The 19,298-nt window shown below is 40.9% G+C and overlaps 1 protein-coding gene across 1 annotated transcript; it reads right to left on the bottom strand.

Moving 5' to 3' along the window:
• Positions 1 to 14: 14 nt before the first annotated feature.
• On the bottom strand, positions 15 to 18,728 carry LOC109937636 (lactosylceramide alpha-2,3-sialyltransferase). Its single transcript, XM_048598368.1, has 3 exons — positions 18,542 to 18,728; positions 6,257 to 6,415; positions 15 to 2,855 (listed from the first exon to the last, which is right to left on the bottom strand). The coding sequence occupies exons 1-3, from the start codon at positions 18,665 to 18,667 to the stop codon at positions 2,583 to 2,585; spliced, it is 558 nt and encodes a 185-aa protein (XP_048454325.1). The 5' UTR covers positions 18,668 to 18,728; the 3' UTR covers positions 15 to 2,582.
• Between the last annotated feature and the right edge of the window lie 570 nt (positions 18,729 to 19,298).

Here is a 19,298-nt window from a genome sequence, read left to right as displayed (position 1 = left end):
CCAAAAGGATCACATTATTACATCACATCTGTAATATTTTATTAATCCTAAATCAATAAGCCTTCTCTGCCAAATTAAAACACAAAGTAGATATTACAAATTAGCATGGCATAACTGGAACTAGACAAGAAATCCTTGTGACTTTACATCATGATAGGATCCCCTAGTGAATGAAGCTGTAAATGGAGCATTCACTTGGTAAATGTACCTAATATACAATTAAAACAATCAAACATCAAGATGGTACAAATACATTGCAGAACACTGGAGAAATGCAGGTCTTGTAACTTCCATGTGAGAATTGAAGAAGTCACACCAGACTCGAAACATTAACTATTTCTCTGCCAGATACTGCCAAACTTGCTGAGTTTCTCCTTTGTTTCAGGTTTCCAGCATTTTGCTTTTATAACAATGAAGTAAGTTTCATAAATCTCCCTGAACAGCATTATTATTTTATTGATTCTTCTGGTGGCTCAGGTTGTTTGCTTGTTGATGGAATCTTCATAGAAAAATATTGCTTATAAAACACAATAGGCTGAATAGACAACCTTGAAATAATGCTTTCAAGTCATTACAAAAATAAAATGAAAACAGCAATGTACAAGATTTATTTTAAACAGAAAGCATAGTGCAATGCTGAAACAAAATTCACAGCCTTTGGTCATAATTGTGCTGTTGTAAAGATGCAACCTTTTCAGATTTTACAATGACTCTTCTTTAATGGATGGATCTTATTTGTTTCCATCCAAATTTTAACCAAAAAAGTCAGTTAATTGTCACTGTATAAAATATGTTGGTACGTAATCATTAGCCAGCTTTCCACGTGTATTGATTCCAGTAATAACATTGCTGCTACAGTAAATATCTGTTAATATCAATGATAACACTCATTCCAAACACATTTCAATGCATTATCTTCCATTTATCTAAATTAGTGACATCTTTTTCACTAACGTCAGGGGAAGAAAAAGAAAGAGAGGAACATATGCTTTACAAAGCATAGCATTATTATTTTAGGCCACACCAGACTCGGGTTTAAGCAAGTTCTCTCAAACAGACCAGAATTTCAAAGCAGTTGAATCATTTACAAAAATCCTACAGTAAACACAGAAAGGATATTTGCCATGGCAGCAGTTAATAAACCAGGTTATCCAAAAGATTTTTCTCAAAGCTAAAATATTTAAAATATAAATCAGATATTTCCATCTGAAGTAATTAACATTTCCAGTATAAAATTCTAAAAGAATATGCAGTGATCAGTAAGACTCCATAAGTTTGACATCAGTTAAGCTGATCAAGTGACTACAAATGTACATATAAAAAATAGGAATATACACAAATAATTTTATTTTACAGTAATGTATAGAAGTAAAAAGCTAGAAAACATCTGCACCTAACCACATAGTTGACTGACAGTTCTGCAGATGCAGAATTTTGTGTCATCTAATATTCTGCACACTGATCAACAATCACCAAAATATCTTCAGTAAACTCTTAAAGCTTCTCAGCAATAAAAGGCTGAAATTGATTTCAATGGTGTGAAATGGTTGTCAGTAAAACTATTATACATCTGATGCTCTTTTGATGTCTTGTTTGATTTTACTTTTAATGAGCTGTTAGTTTAACACCTGTTCTTTAACACTACCACTGAAGTGCAATCTCACCCTCATCGCATTCAAGTAAGAACATTTGCATCGTTCTTTAACATGGTCCTATTATCAACAAGCAAAGTCCCACAGTTCAAAGGAGGTGCATTCCCAGAGAATGTCACAGTTGGTGATTTTTGCAAATGGCAGAAATGATCAACTGCAAGTGTACAATACGTGACATGAACACATTTCTCCCAGAAAATCCTGAATGAGCAAACATTAGAGATGCAGTTGGTAAAAAGAAAAACAGTACTACACAACTAAGCAAATTTGTGAAGGGTATGGCTACCAGACAAGTCCAGTGAACTCTGAAGATTTCTTTTCTTTAGAATTCTTTAGAATTACTGTTTCAATCATTTAATATTTAACAAGTAGTGTAGTGTGACAAACTTTAAATTGGTTTGTACTTTCCCAAGCAGAGATGCCTTTTTCCAGAATGATCATTAGGACAATGTTCAAAATACTGTTTTGCAAATTGCCAGCTTCATAAGTGAAATTTAAAATTGGCATATTCAAATTAACATTACCTCAATACTGAATTGGGTTTAACATCCAGGAACATCCAAGTAACATATTTTCAAAAACTTGACACAGAAGAGAGAATCATGTGCAGCAGGCAAATGAAAATTTCAATTTAACACATCACAAATGCTCCATGCTGAAAATATTAAACATTTCATCAAAAGCTGCAGTAACATTCACGATTCCAGTTTAGTTCAATAACCAAATTAATTCAGGTGGCCACATACCTTCTTTTCAAAGTTACACTTGCTGTACATTTGATGCACAACTGAGAAAAATAACTCCTGCAAAAGGCTTCAGTAGGATCATTTAAAACTGCAATATTCACGAATGGGTGTGCTGAGAAGGCCTTAGTTTCAAGTGATATCTATACTGAAGGCCACGCGTTCTTTTTTTAAAAATTGCATACCTTCAGATTGTGCTTTCCTGCTTATTGCAAAATTTGCAGTGAATTCCTCCACTAAGATCTGTCACAACACCAGCTTTAACCAAGTCTTCTAGGAAATTCCTCTCAGTTTCCACATTGTGCATAGTTTGGGCCTTCATAGCATGCATCTGGACATTTTCATAGTAATGCAATGGTATTTGTGGTTGGCTAAGGTTGTATCCAAATCCTGCCAAGCTGACTTCATCACATAAATGCGTAGCTAGAACAACAGCGCTGACTCCCAAAGTCGGAATATTCTAAAATATAAATCAGGTAATATTCGTGTTGTTAATGCCAGACAGATTTACTTTTATTGAAACAGTACAAGTGTTATATTAGAAAGTAATAAAACACAAATTGTTAGCTGCTTCAAATAACTCAAGGAAGTGTAAATAAAAGCAAGCTGACAGGCAAGTATTAGCTGGTCCATGTAGCCTGTCCCATATTCACGTCACAAACACAAGTATCGTAACATTGATGCTCCCAGAATGTTCGATACCCATTAGCAGCTATGTAATCTCTTTGGAGAAGCATAGCACACAGCAAGAAAAAGCCAGAAATCAAATATGCTGCAACAGCTGCTACATATCATATTGGAGGGAGATAAAAATCAGAAAAACACAGCACAAACATAACACTTTCAGTTTTTAACTGTTTAATTTGCGTAGCGACTTCATTCATTAAAAATAGTAATAAGCTGAAATAACATGTTCACAGTGAGAGATAACAAGGTGTAGAGCTGGACGAACACAGCAAGCCAAGCAGCAGAGGAGCAGGAAGGCCGACGCCTCGGGCCTAGACCTGTCTCAACTCAACAAAGTAGGTGACGTTCACTTCTCAGACCAATCACAGTTAACCTGCCTGGGTTTAAATTTAAACAAAAGTCTGGTTATTAGCTGTCAATTAGCATTAACGGGTGCTTTCTCCATGGCAATGCCTCTACCACTAGCCAACCATTCAGCATAAATGTTAGCTTTCCACTTGTACTGGCCTAAAGAAAAATGTGAAGTGTGCAGGAAGCTTCGCCGAATGAGCCCTTTTTCAGCAAAACTCAAGTCCTAAACAGCCAAATGACAATTTATCTTCTACAATTGAATATTTTTCTTCATATATAAAATTTTATGGAGAGGAGTGTGCTGTGGCTGAAGAACAGATGGTAGTCCCTCACTGCTTTTCCATGGGAAGCCTTACATTATTTCAGTATATTCAGGCACTTGGACAAAATTTGGGCCTCCTTGAATTAAGGCCAAAGTCAGTCAGAAAACTGATCCCCTCATTCGCCACAACTCCCCCACCCTCAAAGAATCTTTAGCACTAGATACTCCACTGGGATAAATAGTCAGTATCGGTATCACACTTGGACTGTGGAATAACACATCAAATAGCATCATCAACAGTGCTATCAAGCAGCACCAGTTCAGCAATAACCTGCTTGCCGAATTTCAGAGGTAAGAGTGATAGCCTTCAACATCGGGACTGCATTTGACCAAATGTGGAATCAAGGTACCCTAGCAAAACTAGAATCAATGGGAATCAAGGGGCAAATCCACTGATTGGCATCATACGTGTATAAAAGGAAGATGGTTATATCTTTGGCAGGTCAGTCATCTCAGGAGTTCCTCAGGGTAATACCCTAAGTCCTACCATCTTCAGCTGCTTCAATGACCTTCCCTCTATCATAAAGGTCAGAAGTGGGGATGTTCGATGATTGCACAATGTTCGGCACCATTCACAACTCCTCAGATACTGAAGCAGCCTGTGATCCAAATGTAGCAAGACCTGGACAATCTCCAGGCTTGGGCTGAAAAGTGGCACATAGCATTCACACCACACAAATGCCAGACTATGACCATCTTCAATAAGAGATGATCTAACCACTGCCCCTTAACATTCAATGGTGTTACCATCACTGAATTCTCCCACTATCAATATCCTGACAGTTACCACTGGCTAGAAACTGAACTGATCTCACCATATGAATTTAACGGCTGCAAGAGCAGGTCAGAGACAAGGAATCTGCAGTGAGTAATTCACCTCTTGACTCTGCCAATGCCTGTCTACCATTTACAAGCCAGGAATGCGATGGAATATTCACCAACTGGATGAGTGAAGCTTGACACCATCCAGGACAAAGCAGCCTTCTTGACACCACCACATCCACAAACATTCATTCCCTCCACCACCTACACTCAGTAGCAGCAGTGTAAACATCTACAAGATGCACTCAAAAGCTCACCAAACCTCCTTAGATTGCACTTGCTAAATCCATGACCGCTTCCATCTAGAACGACAAGGACAGCAGATAGCTTGGAAACCACCTCCGGCAAGTTGCCTTCCAAGCCACTCACTATCCTTACACGGAAATATATTGCTGTTCCTTCAATACGGCTATATCAAAATCCTGGAACTCCCTCCCAACAGCATTATGGCTACAGTCTATCTTCAGCAGATGGACTGAAGCTGTTCAAGAAGGCAGCTCACCACCATCTTCTCAAAGGAAACTAAGAACAGGCAATAAATGCAGGCCAACCAGCAACACCCACTTCTCTCAGTGATTTAAAACAGTGAGTAATTTTGAAATGCTGTTGAATAAGCAGAGCGTGTATATGATGCCAACAAAAACATTAAGTACAGGTATTTCTGCTATAATGTGTTTCGTTAATGCGAATTGACTGTAACGCGATTGATGAATTGTAGACACTGTTTGGATAACACGAACTTCCTATTGTACAGTATGGCGACTTTCTATAGTGATTTCCCTGTAACACGATTTTCTATAGCGCAAGGTCACACAAGAATGCAACTATCACGTTATAGGAGAAATAGCTAAGATCTCAGCACAGCACAAAAATTGCAGGAAATTACAGTTTGTATACAGTTCAGATCTGAAACTATCTGAAGTAGAGTAAGGTCACATAATGAGAAAGACAACCCGACACTGGAAAGCATACACTGATTGATGGATAGAATTAAAACACAGTTTATGAAAAGATGTGGAAGCACAGAATGGTTACAATGAAGAGAAGAAGATTAAGGATGGAAATACTTGAATTTCAGGATCTTTGGGCACAGTCAAGATATATGGAAAGAGCTGATAGAGTATTTAATATAGTAATAGAATATTTAACAAGTACTGATCGGCAATTTAAAAATAGAGGCTACCTTAGAAATAATGCAATGACAGCCAGGAACAAACAGGGCATAAAATAAAATTTTATGCTCAATATTCAATTCTGTCCATTTATAGAACAGTGACTATTATTCAAAAGGTATGTCATTGGTTGTAAAGCCTTTGAGCTGCATGGTGGTCAAGAAATATACTATACAAGTGCAAGACGTTTTTCTCTAAATTGTACAAAACAAAAATTTCCCAGCATATCAAGTGTCTTGTTATACAACATTCATCATTATGGATACAAAAGTGTACCAGATTGAATGCAGAAAAACATTTTGAAAACATTCCATTTTAGCGCTTTACAATCAGAACTGCATTTTTGCTTCTAGCAAACATTAAAGGAAATAACTTTCACAATCACAAACCAGTGCAACCCTCTATTAAACATGCATAATCATGTCACCTGGCCCCAAAATCATTTTTCTCCAAACTCCATTTTCCAAACCACATTTCTTATTCAAATATCCCAAATTCAGCCCCTACCTGGTCCCAACCCCAGAGTTTTGATTGAGGTTCCGGTAACTGCAGTAGATCTAGAGCTGTTTCTCGTATAATTTCAGGATTCAGAATTCGAAACTGTGTTGGTTCAATTGGTAATTCCTCCGTAACTTTCTGCCAAAACCAAATTCTTTTCCAAAATGACTAAATGGTAAAGAAGATAGTGGAAGTTAACAAATGTTCATGTGGAGCTATGTTTTTACTTTTTTTTTTAATTTTTAAACTATTCAAAATGGCACCAGATTGTGGTGACCGGGAAACTTTTCACTGTATTTTACCATATCATTCACTGTAAAATGTGAGTGACAATCATTCAGTTCAATTCAATGTTATGGAAATTAAATTAACTTACCAACTTCTACATACTTGCCTAGGGCAACTTCATTAAAACCAATACAAGGAGACAATTCTCCAATTTAAATACATGGTACCTCCAAACCCTGGGACTCAGGAGTAAGGTTAAAAGGAACAGTGAGAGCAGAGAGCCCAGAAGCAGACAGAGATGCTTCAATGACATTGAAATGTAAATTCACAGAAGACCAAATAGGTAATTGCTGGATATTTTTCTTGTTGCTTGCAACCGGATAATGACTTAAATTAAGGCCCTAAGTACAGCTTAAAATCTTCATTTTATGATTAATATTCTAGAACTTCAAAACTAAATTTCTTCACTTCATAGAGTTAGAGTTAAGGGGTTCTGGTTGTTTGTCTGGCACAAAATCAGAATAAGAGTTCTCTAGTCCATACTTAAGTAGGAGAATTGGTAAAATAAAATCTCAGGTCCATATTTCATCTAGTTAAAATATATCTGGGGAGCTCAGGACCATAACCTACAGGTTCTGCACTGCTTGGGAATTCCAAGGCACTCCTGGATGGCTATGTATGCAGGGGTGCTTCCAGCTTGTGCAACTCAGAATCTGAGTTTTGGAGCTTGAGCTGCTGCTGAGGGCACTATGGAGCAGTTACAGAGCTGAGAGGCTGGTGGATAACACATTTCAGTACGTGGCCACCACACCGCTTAAAGAAACAGACAGAATAAATGGGTGACAGCCAGACAGAAGGGGGCCAGGCACATAGTGAGGGAATCCCGAAAGCATCTCATTTGCAAACAACCTTTTAACATTAGAAAACAGTGAAAGTGACTCTTACTCTGTGGAAGCCAACCAGAACCAAGGTCATGATGCTATGGGAGGTCTAGCAGCTCAGAGGTACAGTGGATGAAATGTGGAAGGCCAGGATTAGTTGGCGATTTGTTAGTGGAGGAGTAGACAGATAACTCTACAGCCATAGATGTGACTCGAAGATGATAAAATATCTGCTGGGTACCAGGGTCAAGGATGTCTCGAATCTGTGACCCCTGGTTCTAGAATTCCAAAAAAAGGAAAACATCCTCCCCAAATCTAGTCTGACTAGCCCTGTTGGAATTTTATATTTTCCAATTTTTCAATCAGATCCCGTCTCATTCTTCTAAATTTTAGTGAATGCAGATCCAGTCAAACTAAGCTCTCCTCATTATGCCATTCCTGGTTATCAGCCTACTGAACCTTCACTGCAATGCCTCCATGGTAAGTATATTCTCCCTTAGGTAGGGAAGCCAAAATTGCACACAGTACTCCAGATATGATCTCACCAAGGCTCTGTAACTGCAGCAAAATATTCCTACTTCTGAATTCAAATCCTTTTGAAACAAAGGCCAACACAATGTTTGCCTTCCTAATTTGCTTTTTCACCTGGCTATTTGTTTTGTTAAAAGCAAAATATTGCGGACGCTAGAAATCTGAAACAAACAGAATGCTGAAAATACTCGAGATAACAAGGTGTAGAGCTGGATGAACACAGCAGACCAAGCAGCATCAGAAGAGCAGGAAGGCTGACGTTTCAGGCCTAGACCCTTCTTCAGAAATGAAAAATACTCAGCAGGTCTAGCAGCATCTGTGAAGAGTCATACAGCACGGAAACTGACCCTTCGGTCCAACCAGTCCATGCCAAACATAATCCCAAACTAAACGAGTCCTACCTGCCTGTTCCTGGCCCATATCCCTCCAAACCTTTCCTCTTCATGTAATTGACTAAATGTCTTTTAAACATTGTAATTGTACCCACATCCACCACTTCCTCAGGAAGTTCATTCCACATGCGAACCACCCTCTGTGTAAAAAATTTGCCCCCCCCCATGTCTTTTTTAAAATCTCTCTCTTCTCACCTCAAAAATGTGCCCCACAGTCTTGAGATCCCCCATCCTAAGGGTAATACTAATACCATTAAGCCTATCCATACATCTCATTATTTTATAAACTTTTATCAGATCGCCTCCCAACCTCCTGCGCTCCAGTGAAAAGTAGTCCCTGCCTATTCGGCCTTTTTTTTTAAATAACTGAAACCTTCCATACCCGGCAACATTCTTGTAAATCTCTTCTGAACCCTCTCCAACTTAATATCATTTCTATAACTGGGCGACCAGAACTGGACAGAGTATTCCAGAAGAGGCCTTACCAATGTCCTGTACAACCCCAACATGACTTCTCAACTCCTATAAAGAACAAAGAACAAAGAACAAAAGAAAATTACAGCACAGGAACAGGCCCTTCGGCCCTCCAAGCCTGTGCCGATCCAGATTCTCTACCTAAACCTGTCACCTATTTTCCAAGGATCTGTATCCCTCTGCTCCCTGCCTATTCATGTATCTGTCCAGATACATCTTAAATGACGCTATCGTGCCCGCCTCTACCAGCTCCACTGGCAACGCGTTCCAGGCTCCCACCACCCTCTGCGTAATGAACTTCCCACGCATATCTCCCTTAAACTTTTCCCCTCTCACCTTGAAATCGTGACCCCTAGTAATTAAGTCCCCCACTCTGGGAAAAAGCTTTTGCTATCCACCCTGTCTATACCTCTCATGATTTTGTAGACCTCAATCAGGTCCCCCCTCAACCTCTGTCTTTCTAATGTAAATAATCCTAATCTACTCAACCTCTTCTTCATACCAAGCGCCCTCCATACCAGGTAACATCCTGGTGGACCTCCTCTGCACCCTCTCCAAAGCATCCACGTCCTTTTGGTAATGTGGCGACCAGAACTATATGCAGTATTCCAAATGTGGTCCAGCCAAAGTCCTATACAACTGTAACATGACCTGCCAACTCTTGTACTCAATATCCTGTCCGATGAATGAAAGCATGCCGTATGCCTTCTTGACCACTCTGTCGACCTGCATTGTCACCTTCAGGGTACAATGGACCTGAACACCCAGATCTCTCTGTGCATCAATTTTTCCCAGGGCTTTTCCATTTACTGTATAGTTCGCTCTTGAATTGGATCTTCCAAAATGCATCACCTCGCATTTGCCTGGATTGAACGCCATCTGCCATTTCTCCACCCAACTCTCCAATCTATCTATATTCTGCTGCATTCTCCGACAGTCCCCTTCACTATCTGCCACTCCACCAATCTTAGTGTCATCTGCAAACTTGCTAATCAGACCATCTATACCTTCCTCCAGATCATTTATGTATATCACAAACAACAGTGGTCCCAACACGGATCCCTGTGGAACACCACTGGTCAGTTCTCCATTTTGAGAAACTCCCACTACAACTGTCTCCTGTTGCCCAGCCAGTTCTCTATCCATCTAGCTAGTACACCCTGGATCCCATGCGACTTCACTTTCTCCATCAGTCTACCATGGGGAACCTTATCAAACGCCTTACTGAAGTCCATGTATATGGCATCTACAGCCCTTCCCTCATCTATCAACTTTGTCACTTCCTCAAAGAATTCTATCAAGTTGGTAAGACATGACCTTCCCTGCACAAAACCATGCTGTCTATCACGAATAAGCCCATTTTCTTCCAAATGTAAACAGATCCGATCCCTCAGTATCTTCTCCAGCAGCTTCCCCATCACTGACATCAGGCTCACCGGTCTATAATTTCCTGGATTAGCCTTGATACCCTTCTTAAACAAGGGGACAACATTAGCAACTCTCCAGTCCTCCAGGACCTCACCTGTGCTCAAGGATGCTGCAAAGATACCTGTTAAGGCCTCAGCTATTTCCTCTCTCGCTTCCCTCAGTAACCTGGGTTAGATCCCATCTGGACCTGGGGACTCGTCCACCCTAATGCCTTTTAGAATACCCAACACTTCCCCCCTCCTTATGCTGACTTGACCTAGAGTAATCAACATCTATCCCTAACCTCAACATCCATCATGTCCCTCTCCTCAGTGAATACCAACGCAAAGTACTCATTAAGAATCTCGCTCATTTTCTCTGACTCCTTGCATAACTTCCCTCCTTTGTCCTTGAGTGGGCCAACCCTTTCTCTAGTTACCCTCTTGCTCCTTATGAATAAAAGGCTTTGGGATTTTCCTTAACCCTGTTTACTGAAGATATTTCATGACCCCTCTTAATTCCTCATTTCAGATTGGTCCTACTTTCCCGATATTCTTTCAAAGCTTCATCTGTTTTCAGTCGCCTAGACCTTATGTATGTTTCCTTTTTCTTCTTTGCTGGTCTCACAATTTCACCTGTCGTCCATAGTTCCCTAAGCTTGCCCTTTCTATCCCTCATTTTCACAGGGACATGTCTGTCCTGCACTCTAATCAACCTCTCTTTAAAAGCCTCCAACATATCAAGTGTGGATTTACCCTCAAATAGCTGCTCCCAATCCACGTTCCCCAGCTCCTGTCAAATCTTGCTATTGTTGGCCTTCCCCTAATTCAGCACTCTTCCTTTAGGACCACTCTCCTCTTTGTCCATCAGTATTCTAAAACATACGGAATTGTGATCACTATTCCCAAAGTAATCCCCTACTGAAACTTCAACCACCTGGCCGGGCTCATTCCCCAACACCAGGTCCAGTATGGCCCCTTCCCGAGTTGGACTATTTACATACTGCTCCATAAAACCCTCCTGGATGCTCCTTACAAATTCTGCTCCATCCAAACCCCTAACAGTAAGTGAATCCCAGTCAACGTTGGGAAAATTAAAATCTCCCATCACCACCACCCTGTTGTTCCTACATCTTTCCATAATCTGTCTACATATTTGTGCCTCCATCTCACGCTCACTATTGGGAGGCCTGTAGTACAGCCCCAACATTGTTACCGCACCCTTCCTATTTCCGAGCTCTGCCCATATTGCCTCACTGCTCGAGTTCTCCATAGTGCCCTCCTTCAGCACAGATGTGATATCCTCTTTGACCAGTAATGCAACTCCTCCACCCCTTTTACCTCCCTCTCTAACCCGCCTGAAGCATCTATATCCTGGGATATTTAGTTGCCAATCTTGCCCTTCCCTCAACCAAGTCTCAGTAATAGCAATAACATCATACTCCCAGGTACTAATCCAAGCCCTAAGTTCATCTGCATTACCTACTACACTTCTCACATTAAAACAAATGCGCCTCAGACCACCTGTCCCTCTGCGTTTATCATCTGCTCTCTGCCTACTCTTCCCCTTAGTCACAGACTTCATTATCCAGTTCCTTACAGGCTTTAGTTACTACCTCCTTACTGTCCACTAACCTCATTTGATTCCCATCCCCCTGCCACATTAGTTTAAACCCTCCCCAACAGCGTTAGCAAAAGCAGCCCCTAGGACATTGGTTCCAGTCCTGCCCAGGTGTAGACCGTCCAATTTGTACACTTAAAAAGGACTGAACAATGAAGGCAAGCATGCCAAACACCTTTTTAACTACCCTGTCTATATATGTCTCAAACTTCAAAGTATTATGTACCTGCACCCCTAGGCCCCTCTGTTCTACAATACCCAATTCTTCCAAGTGTGTTATGACTTTTCAAAGGTAACAATCTGTTTTGAAGAAGTCATACCAGACTCAAAATGCTAACTGTTTCTCTCTTCACAGATGCTGCTGTTTTCATTTACCTTCATTGACTGGTGAACAAGGACACTCGGATCTCTTTGTACATCCACATTTCCCAATATATTACAATTTAAGCCAGTATGTAGAAAGCCCAACAAAAGGAGTAATTCTGGATCTAATATTCAGAAACGTGCCTGGGTAAGTGGAAGGCATATCACTTGGGGTGTGTTTGGAGATGGAGATCATACATCAGTTGGATTTACGATAACTATGGAAAAAAATAAGGATGGGCCCGGAATAAAAATTTCTAACTGGAGGAAGGCTAATTTCCTTTTAATTCTAAGTTAAGATGCACTGTTGGGTAGACTAAACTAGTTTGGCAGGGGGATGGGAACCTAAGGAGAGGCTTTGAGTTAACTAGAGTGGGTGAAGGCTTAAGGAAAAAAAGAGAATCGAGATTGTGAATAAAAAGCAAGAAGCAGCTGAGCAGTGTAGTACTGAGATGAGTGGAAACTAGATAGTGGCAGAAAAAAAGTGAGAATGTTTAAAAACAAAGGTTCTTCTAGTGGTGGGTTAGGATTCAAACAGAAGATACAAAATCTAGCATAAGGGTACTTTAACTGAATACTTGTAGCACTCAAAACAAGGTAAATGAGTTGATAGCACAAATCTTCATGAATGGGTACGATTAAGTGACCTTTACAGAGACATGTTTGCAAGGTGGTCACGACTGGGAGTTAAATATCCAGCGATATCAGACTACAGGTAGTTCGGCTATAATGTATGTTTCGTTAACGCGAATTGGCTGTAATGTGATTGATGATTAGTGGACGCTGTTTCGATAACACGAACTTTGTGTTGCACAGGTATAGCAATTATCTACTGCAATTTCCCTATAATGCAATTTCTAGAGCGCAATGTCACACAGGAACGCAACTATTGCGTAATAGGAGATCTACCTGTATTTGGAAGGACAGTCAGGAAGGAAAGGGAGGTGGTGTAGCTCTGATACTTAAGGATGACATTAGGACAGTAGTGAGATATAGGTTTTATGGAGAAAAAGTTCGAATCAATCTGGGTGAAAATTAAAAATAGTAAGGGGAAAGATGTCACTGATAGGCATGGTCTATAAGCCACCAAATTACATCATGGTGGGGCAGGCAATAATAAAAAAGAAATAACTGATGCATGTAAAAATGGTACAGCAATTATCATGGGGGATTTCAATCTACATATTGATTGGTCAAACCAAGTCAATTAAGGCAGCCTTAAGGAGGAGTTCATAGAATGTATCCATAATAGTTTGCGGTGGAACCTACAAGGGAGCAAACTATCCTAGATCTGGTCCTGTGCGATGAGACAGGGATAATTAATGATCTCATAGGTAGGGATCCTCTCAGAAGCAGCAATCAGAGTATGGTTGAATTTACAATGCGGATGGAGGGCGAGAAAGTAAAATCCAATGCTAGTATCTTATGCTTAAGCAAAGAAGAATGGGATGATGCAGGAGCTGGATAAGGTAGACTGGGAGCAAAGACTTATAGCAGGGCAATTGAGGAACAGTGGAGGACTTTCAAAGCAACTTTTAACAGTGCTCAGCAAAAGTATATACCAGTGAAAAGGAAGGACCGTAGGAAAAGGGATAATCAGCCATGGATAAGTAAGGAAATAAAAGGAGGGTATCAAATTGAAAGCTAACATATACAAAGTGGCAAAGATTAGTGGGAAACCTTTAAAAGTTCAACAGAAAGCCATGAGAAAAGCTATTAGGTAAGATAGGTTATGAGAGTAAACTAGCTGGGAATATAAAAACAGATAGCAAAAGTTTCTAAAAATATACAAAACGAGAAAAAGAGTGGCTAAGGTAAATATTGGTCCTTTAGAGGATGAGAAGGGGATTTAATAACGGGAAATGAGGAAGTGACTGAGGTGTTGCACAGGTATTTTGTGTTGGTCTTCACAGTGGAAGACACAAATAGCATGCCAATGATTGTTGACAAAGGAGGCCATGGCTGGTGAAGAAAGGATTATCACTAAAGAGGTAATGTTGGGAAGCTAGTGTGACTAAAGGTAGACAAGTCTCCTGGCCCTGATGGAATGTATCACAGGGTACTAAAAGGGATGGCAGAGAAAAAGCAAACGCACTCATGGCAATTTATCAAAGTCAGCTGCACTGAGGCAGTTCTGGCAGATTGGAAAACAGGAGATGTGACACTATTGTTTAAAAAAGAGGAGGTAGACAAAAGGCAGATAACTATAGGCCTGTTAACTTCTGTAGCAGGAAAAATGCTTGAATCTACTATAAACGAAGAAATAGCAAAACATCTGGATAGAAACTATCTTTCTGGGCAGACGCCACGTGGGCTCATGAAAGGTGGGTCACGTTTATTTAATTTATTAGAATTCTTTGAGGACATTGAGTACAGTAGACAACAGGGATCTATTGGATGTGGTGTGTCTGGATTTTCAGAAGGCATTCAACAAGATGCCACATAAAAGGCTGCTGCATGAGATAAAGGTGCATGGAGTTATGTGCAATGTATTAGCACGGATAGAGGATTGGTTAACTAACAGAGCAAACAGTGGGGTAAATGGGTGTTTATCTGGTTGGCAGTGGCTAATGGTATGCCTCAGGGATCAATGCTGGGACTGCAATTGCGTACAATTTGCAGATGACTTAGAGTTTGGTACCAAGTGTAGTGTCATCTGTGAATTTTGACACACTAAGATGAGTGGTAGATCAAAACGTGCAGAGGACACAAAGATTGCAGAGATATTTAGATAGATTAAGTGACTGGGCAAGGGTCAGGCAGATGGAGTACAATGTTGGTAAATATAAGGTCATCCATTTGGATAGGAATAACAGCAAAATGAACTATTATTTAAATGGTGAAAAATTACAGCATGCTGCTGTGTACAGGGACCTGGGTGTTGTTCTACATGAATCACCAAAAGTTGGTGCGCAGGTGCAGGTAATTAAGGCAGCAAATGGAATATTGTCCTTCATTGCCAGAGGAATGGAGTATGAAAACTGAGAGGTTATGCTGCTGCTATATTGGGAACTGGTGAGGCCACACCTGGAGTACTGTGTACAATTTTGGTCTCCTTACTTGAAAAAGGATGTATTGGCACTGGAGGGGGTACAGAGGAGGTTCACTAGGTTGATTCTGGGCTTGAGGGGAGATTGAGTAGACTGGGACTATACTCATTGGAATTTAGAAGAATAAGGGGTGATCTTATAGAAAGATTAAATCATGAAGGGAGGAGTAGATAAGTTAGAAGCAGGGACGTTGTTTCTACTGGCAGCTGAAACTAGAACTAGGGGACATAGCTTCAAAACGAGGAGCCGATTTAATGCTGAGTTGAGGAGGAACTTCTTCTCCGAAACAGTTGTGAATCTGTGCAATTCCCTGCCCAATGAAGCAGTTGAGGCTACCTCGTTGAATGTTTTCAAGGCAAAAGATAGATAGATTTTTGAAACGTAAAGGAATTAAGGGTTATGGTGTGCGGGTGGATATGTGAAGCCGAGTCCACGCAAAGATCGGCCATGACCTTATTGGATGGCACAGCAGGCTCAAGAGGCCAGATGGCGTACTCCTGCTCCTATTTCTTATGTTATGTAGACACAATTTGGCCCAAGTGCTCTGGGAGCAGCTAATTACAGATAAAACTGTCAGAGAAAGAGGGGTCATTAAAGGAAGAAAAAAAGAGAGAGTACAGGGCAAATATGTTTCAATAAGGATGGAACCAAAACCAGAGAACCCTGGATGACAAGGGACCTAAAGATGGTTTCTGTGTAGGCTAGTAAAATGTGGGCAGAGTCTTCCTTTAATACATTGCATTTGTCTTCAGAATGGAAAAGGAAGAAACAAGTATAAACATCAAGGTGAAATATTTTAAGAAATTAACATAGACAAAGAAGAGTTACTCGTGAGCATTGTAGTCTTAGATACAGATGCAGGGAACACCACCACCAAGCAAGTTCCCCTCCAAATCGCACCATCCTGGCCTAGAACTTCAGGTTGATGAAGTTGGTTGGCTCGCCAAGCTGGTTTGTTGTTCCGCAGACGTTTCGTTACCATGTTTGGTAACATCCTCAGTGCAGCCTCCGATGAAGTGTCAGTGTGTTTTCCTGCCTGGTTTTTAAACTCTGGAGTCCATTGAGATGGATTGCCTCACTTCCGGGTTTCCTTCGTAGTGGAATGTATATGGAGTCGAGTTCAATGTGTTTATTAATAACCATCTCCAAAGACAACATGCTCGAACTATTGAACCTATGCCTGACCACCCACTTCACTTTCAACGGCCAAACATACGAGCACCCATGGGATCACCTATCTCTAGGCTCATAGCAGAAGCAGTGATGCAAAGACTAGAAAGGACTGCCCTTCCACAAATCCAACCAAAACTGCGGATATGCTACATAGACGACATCTGTCATCATTAAATGGACCAAATCAGAGGCGGCACACAAACTTATAAACACCACCCTCACTGGAATAAACTTCACCAGAGAGGGGGAGAAGAACAAAACAGCTCCCATTCCTGGACGTCATGGTAGAGCGCAAGACAAATGGGGAACTGCAAACGAAAGTACACCGAAAAGCCACACACAGACCAGGTACTGAACTTCAACAGTAAACAATCCCAGCACACACAAACGAAGCTGCATGCAAACACTATTTAAAAGGGCAACAACACACTGCAGCAACACTGAACTGCCCCAAGAAGAATACTTCTTCCAGGTTTTCAAGGATAATGGATATCCAAAGAATTGGGTCAGAAGATGCCTACATGAACAGCATCAGAAAGAGACTACACGCCCTGACACACTCATCACACTACCCTATATCAGAAACGCATCGGAACTCACCACAAGACTCCCACGACCGCTAGGCATCAGAGTGGCACACAAGCCCACATCAACCCTACGACAACTGCTCACCCGAATCAAGGACCCACTCCCCACCATGGACAGGACCAACGTCATCTACAAGATCCCCTGCAGAGACTGCGAGAAACACTACATCGGACAAACAGGAAGGAAACTAACAACAAGAGTACATGAACATCAACTGGCTACAAAAAGGCATGACCAATACTCACTCATCTCAATCCACATGGATAAGGAGAACCACCACTTCGACTGGGACACCACCAAGATCCTGGGACAGGCTAGGCAGAGACAGGCACGAGAATTCCTCGAAGCATGGCACTCCACGAAGCATGCTTTTAATAAACACATTGAACTCGACCCCATATACATTCCACTATGAAGGAAACCCAGAAGTGAGGCAATCCATCTCAATGGATTAAAAACCAGGCGGGAAAACACACCGATGCTTCATCAGAGGCTGCACTGAGGATGTTACCAAGCATGGTAACGAAACGTCTGCGAAACAAGAAACCAGCTCGGCGAGCCAACCAACTTCAACCTCAACACCCACAACCCGAGCTACAAATCTACTCCAAAACCTTAGTGGCCTAGAACTTCATTGCTGGTAGATCATAATCCAGGAACTCTTTTCCTAACATTGTGGGTTTACCTACATCATGAGGACTGTAATAATTCCAGAAGCTCACTACCACCTGCTTCAGGGCCATTTAGGGATGGACAATAAATGCTAGTTTAACCAGCTGCACACATTGCTTGAATAGACTTTTAAAGAATGTTCTCAAAACTACCGAAAACTCAAGCTGTTACACTATCACTGCAGTATTGGCAAAGGGAAACAATACAAAGGAGCTGTAAACCAGATCATGAATATGTTATATACCTTAGCTAGGTACCTGTTATGGAGGAGGCCAGTTAGCTCTGTTGGCCGGATGGCTAGTTTGTGATGCAGAGTGATGCCAACGTGGGTTCAATTTCCACACTGGCTGACATTACCATGAATGACTCTCCTTCTCAACCTTTCCCCTTGTCTGAGGCACGGTGACCCTCAGGTTAAATCATGACCAGTTATCCTTCTCTAATGAGAAAGCAGCCCTACAGCAACTTTAAACCTGTTGTTATGCAGCACAAGTGATGCAATGTTATAACAGCATTGCACAAGTCTTAAGGACAAGTTAAGGGACAAAGATCTGTTCTAGTTATACCATATGATCTCAATCAATACCAAATTGGATTTGTCAATGCATCCTGATAGTCAAAGAATGCAGAGATACACAAAATGTGCAACCTGCAGAATAAGCCGACTGCATAAAAACGTCAAGCATCTCAGCATACTGAGGTACAGCAATATAGCCTGATGACTAAGGTTTGCCAATGTCCTTGAAATTTTGCATGGGCGGCCATTTACAGTGGCAAAGAGGTTTACTACATCCAACTGTATTACCACAGGGGCCAACCATTATTGCATATAGATCATTACAGAAATCAGTTGTGGTTCTCGTGCAAATATACAGCATCAATATGAAATATAGATATTTTATAGAATCTACTCACCACTCTCTCTTTTTTAATCATGGCCTTCAACCAGCTGAAATCTACTCCCTTGTACATTACAGCAACGAACAGCATATAACGATCGTATTCAAGCTGAGATTTTGGTGCTCCCTCTGGATAGCTCATTCTTATAGTGGTTTTGTTACCAACATCGTTAGTGAATCCTTGGATTGGTGCATTGTTCAGCCTGATAGAGAAGAATTTACGTTTCTTGGTAGGTAATTAAAACTACAAGAATAACTTAAATGGCAGCATTCTGTTTAAGGTGGTGTGTGTAGTGAGTTCAGTAAAGCGGAATACTTGAATTGGCACGGTGTCTGAACAGGCACTTCTTGCAATCAGACATGCAGTGAAATTATTCATTGGTCGGATGAGGATTTTTTTCCCGTGATTACAACGGCATTCCAAATGTCTTAAGGGCAAGTCAGGACACAAAGATCTGTTCTGGTTATCATATGATTTCAAGTAATATCAAATAGTCTTTGTCAATGAATCTTGATATGCAAATTGCCATTAGACTTGGTTAACTACATGTTATGTATTCAACGAAAAAAAAGGACATGCAAATGGAACGTAGCCAAAATTGTAAATAGTTCCCACATCCAGGCAACCAGGATATTGTGTTGTTTGCTGGAGCCAAGTATATCTATGTAACTAGAGAAGAACTAGCGATAGGAGGCTTTCATCAGGTTACCATGGCTCACATGGAAACAAGAAACTGACTAGACAAGAAATTAGGTTCTTTTAAGAGTTGAGC

The sequence above is a fragment of the Rhincodon typus genome, chromosome 1, assembly GCF_021869965.1.
Source record: "Rhincodon typus isolate 14 chromosome 1, sRhiTyp1.1, whole genome shotgun sequence".
In the NCBI taxonomy this organism is placed as follows: domain Eukaryota; kingdom Metazoa; phylum Chordata; class Chondrichthyes; order Orectolobiformes; family Rhincodontidae; genus Rhincodon; species Rhincodon typus.
The sequence above is the reverse complement of the archived record's forward strand: the minus strand, read 5'-3'. Positions and strand labels throughout refer to the sequence as shown.

What these genes read in the sequence shown, in the direction of transcription:
- LOC109937636 (XM_048598368.1), bottom strand. Translation starts at nt 18,667, where the DNA reads ATGAGCTATCCAGAGGGAGCACCAAAATCTCAGCTTGAATACGATCGT. An exon ending in TGATTAAAAAAGAGAGAGTG is followed by an intron (nt 6,416 to 18,541) that starts GTGAGTAGATTC and finishes TTTACCATTTAG; the next exon opens with TCATTTTGGAAAAGAATTTG. An exon ending in AACTCTGGGGTTGGGACCAG is followed by an intron (nt 2,856 to 6,256) that starts GTAGGGGCTGAA and finishes TTTATATTTTAG; the next exon opens with AATATTCCGACTTTGGGAGT.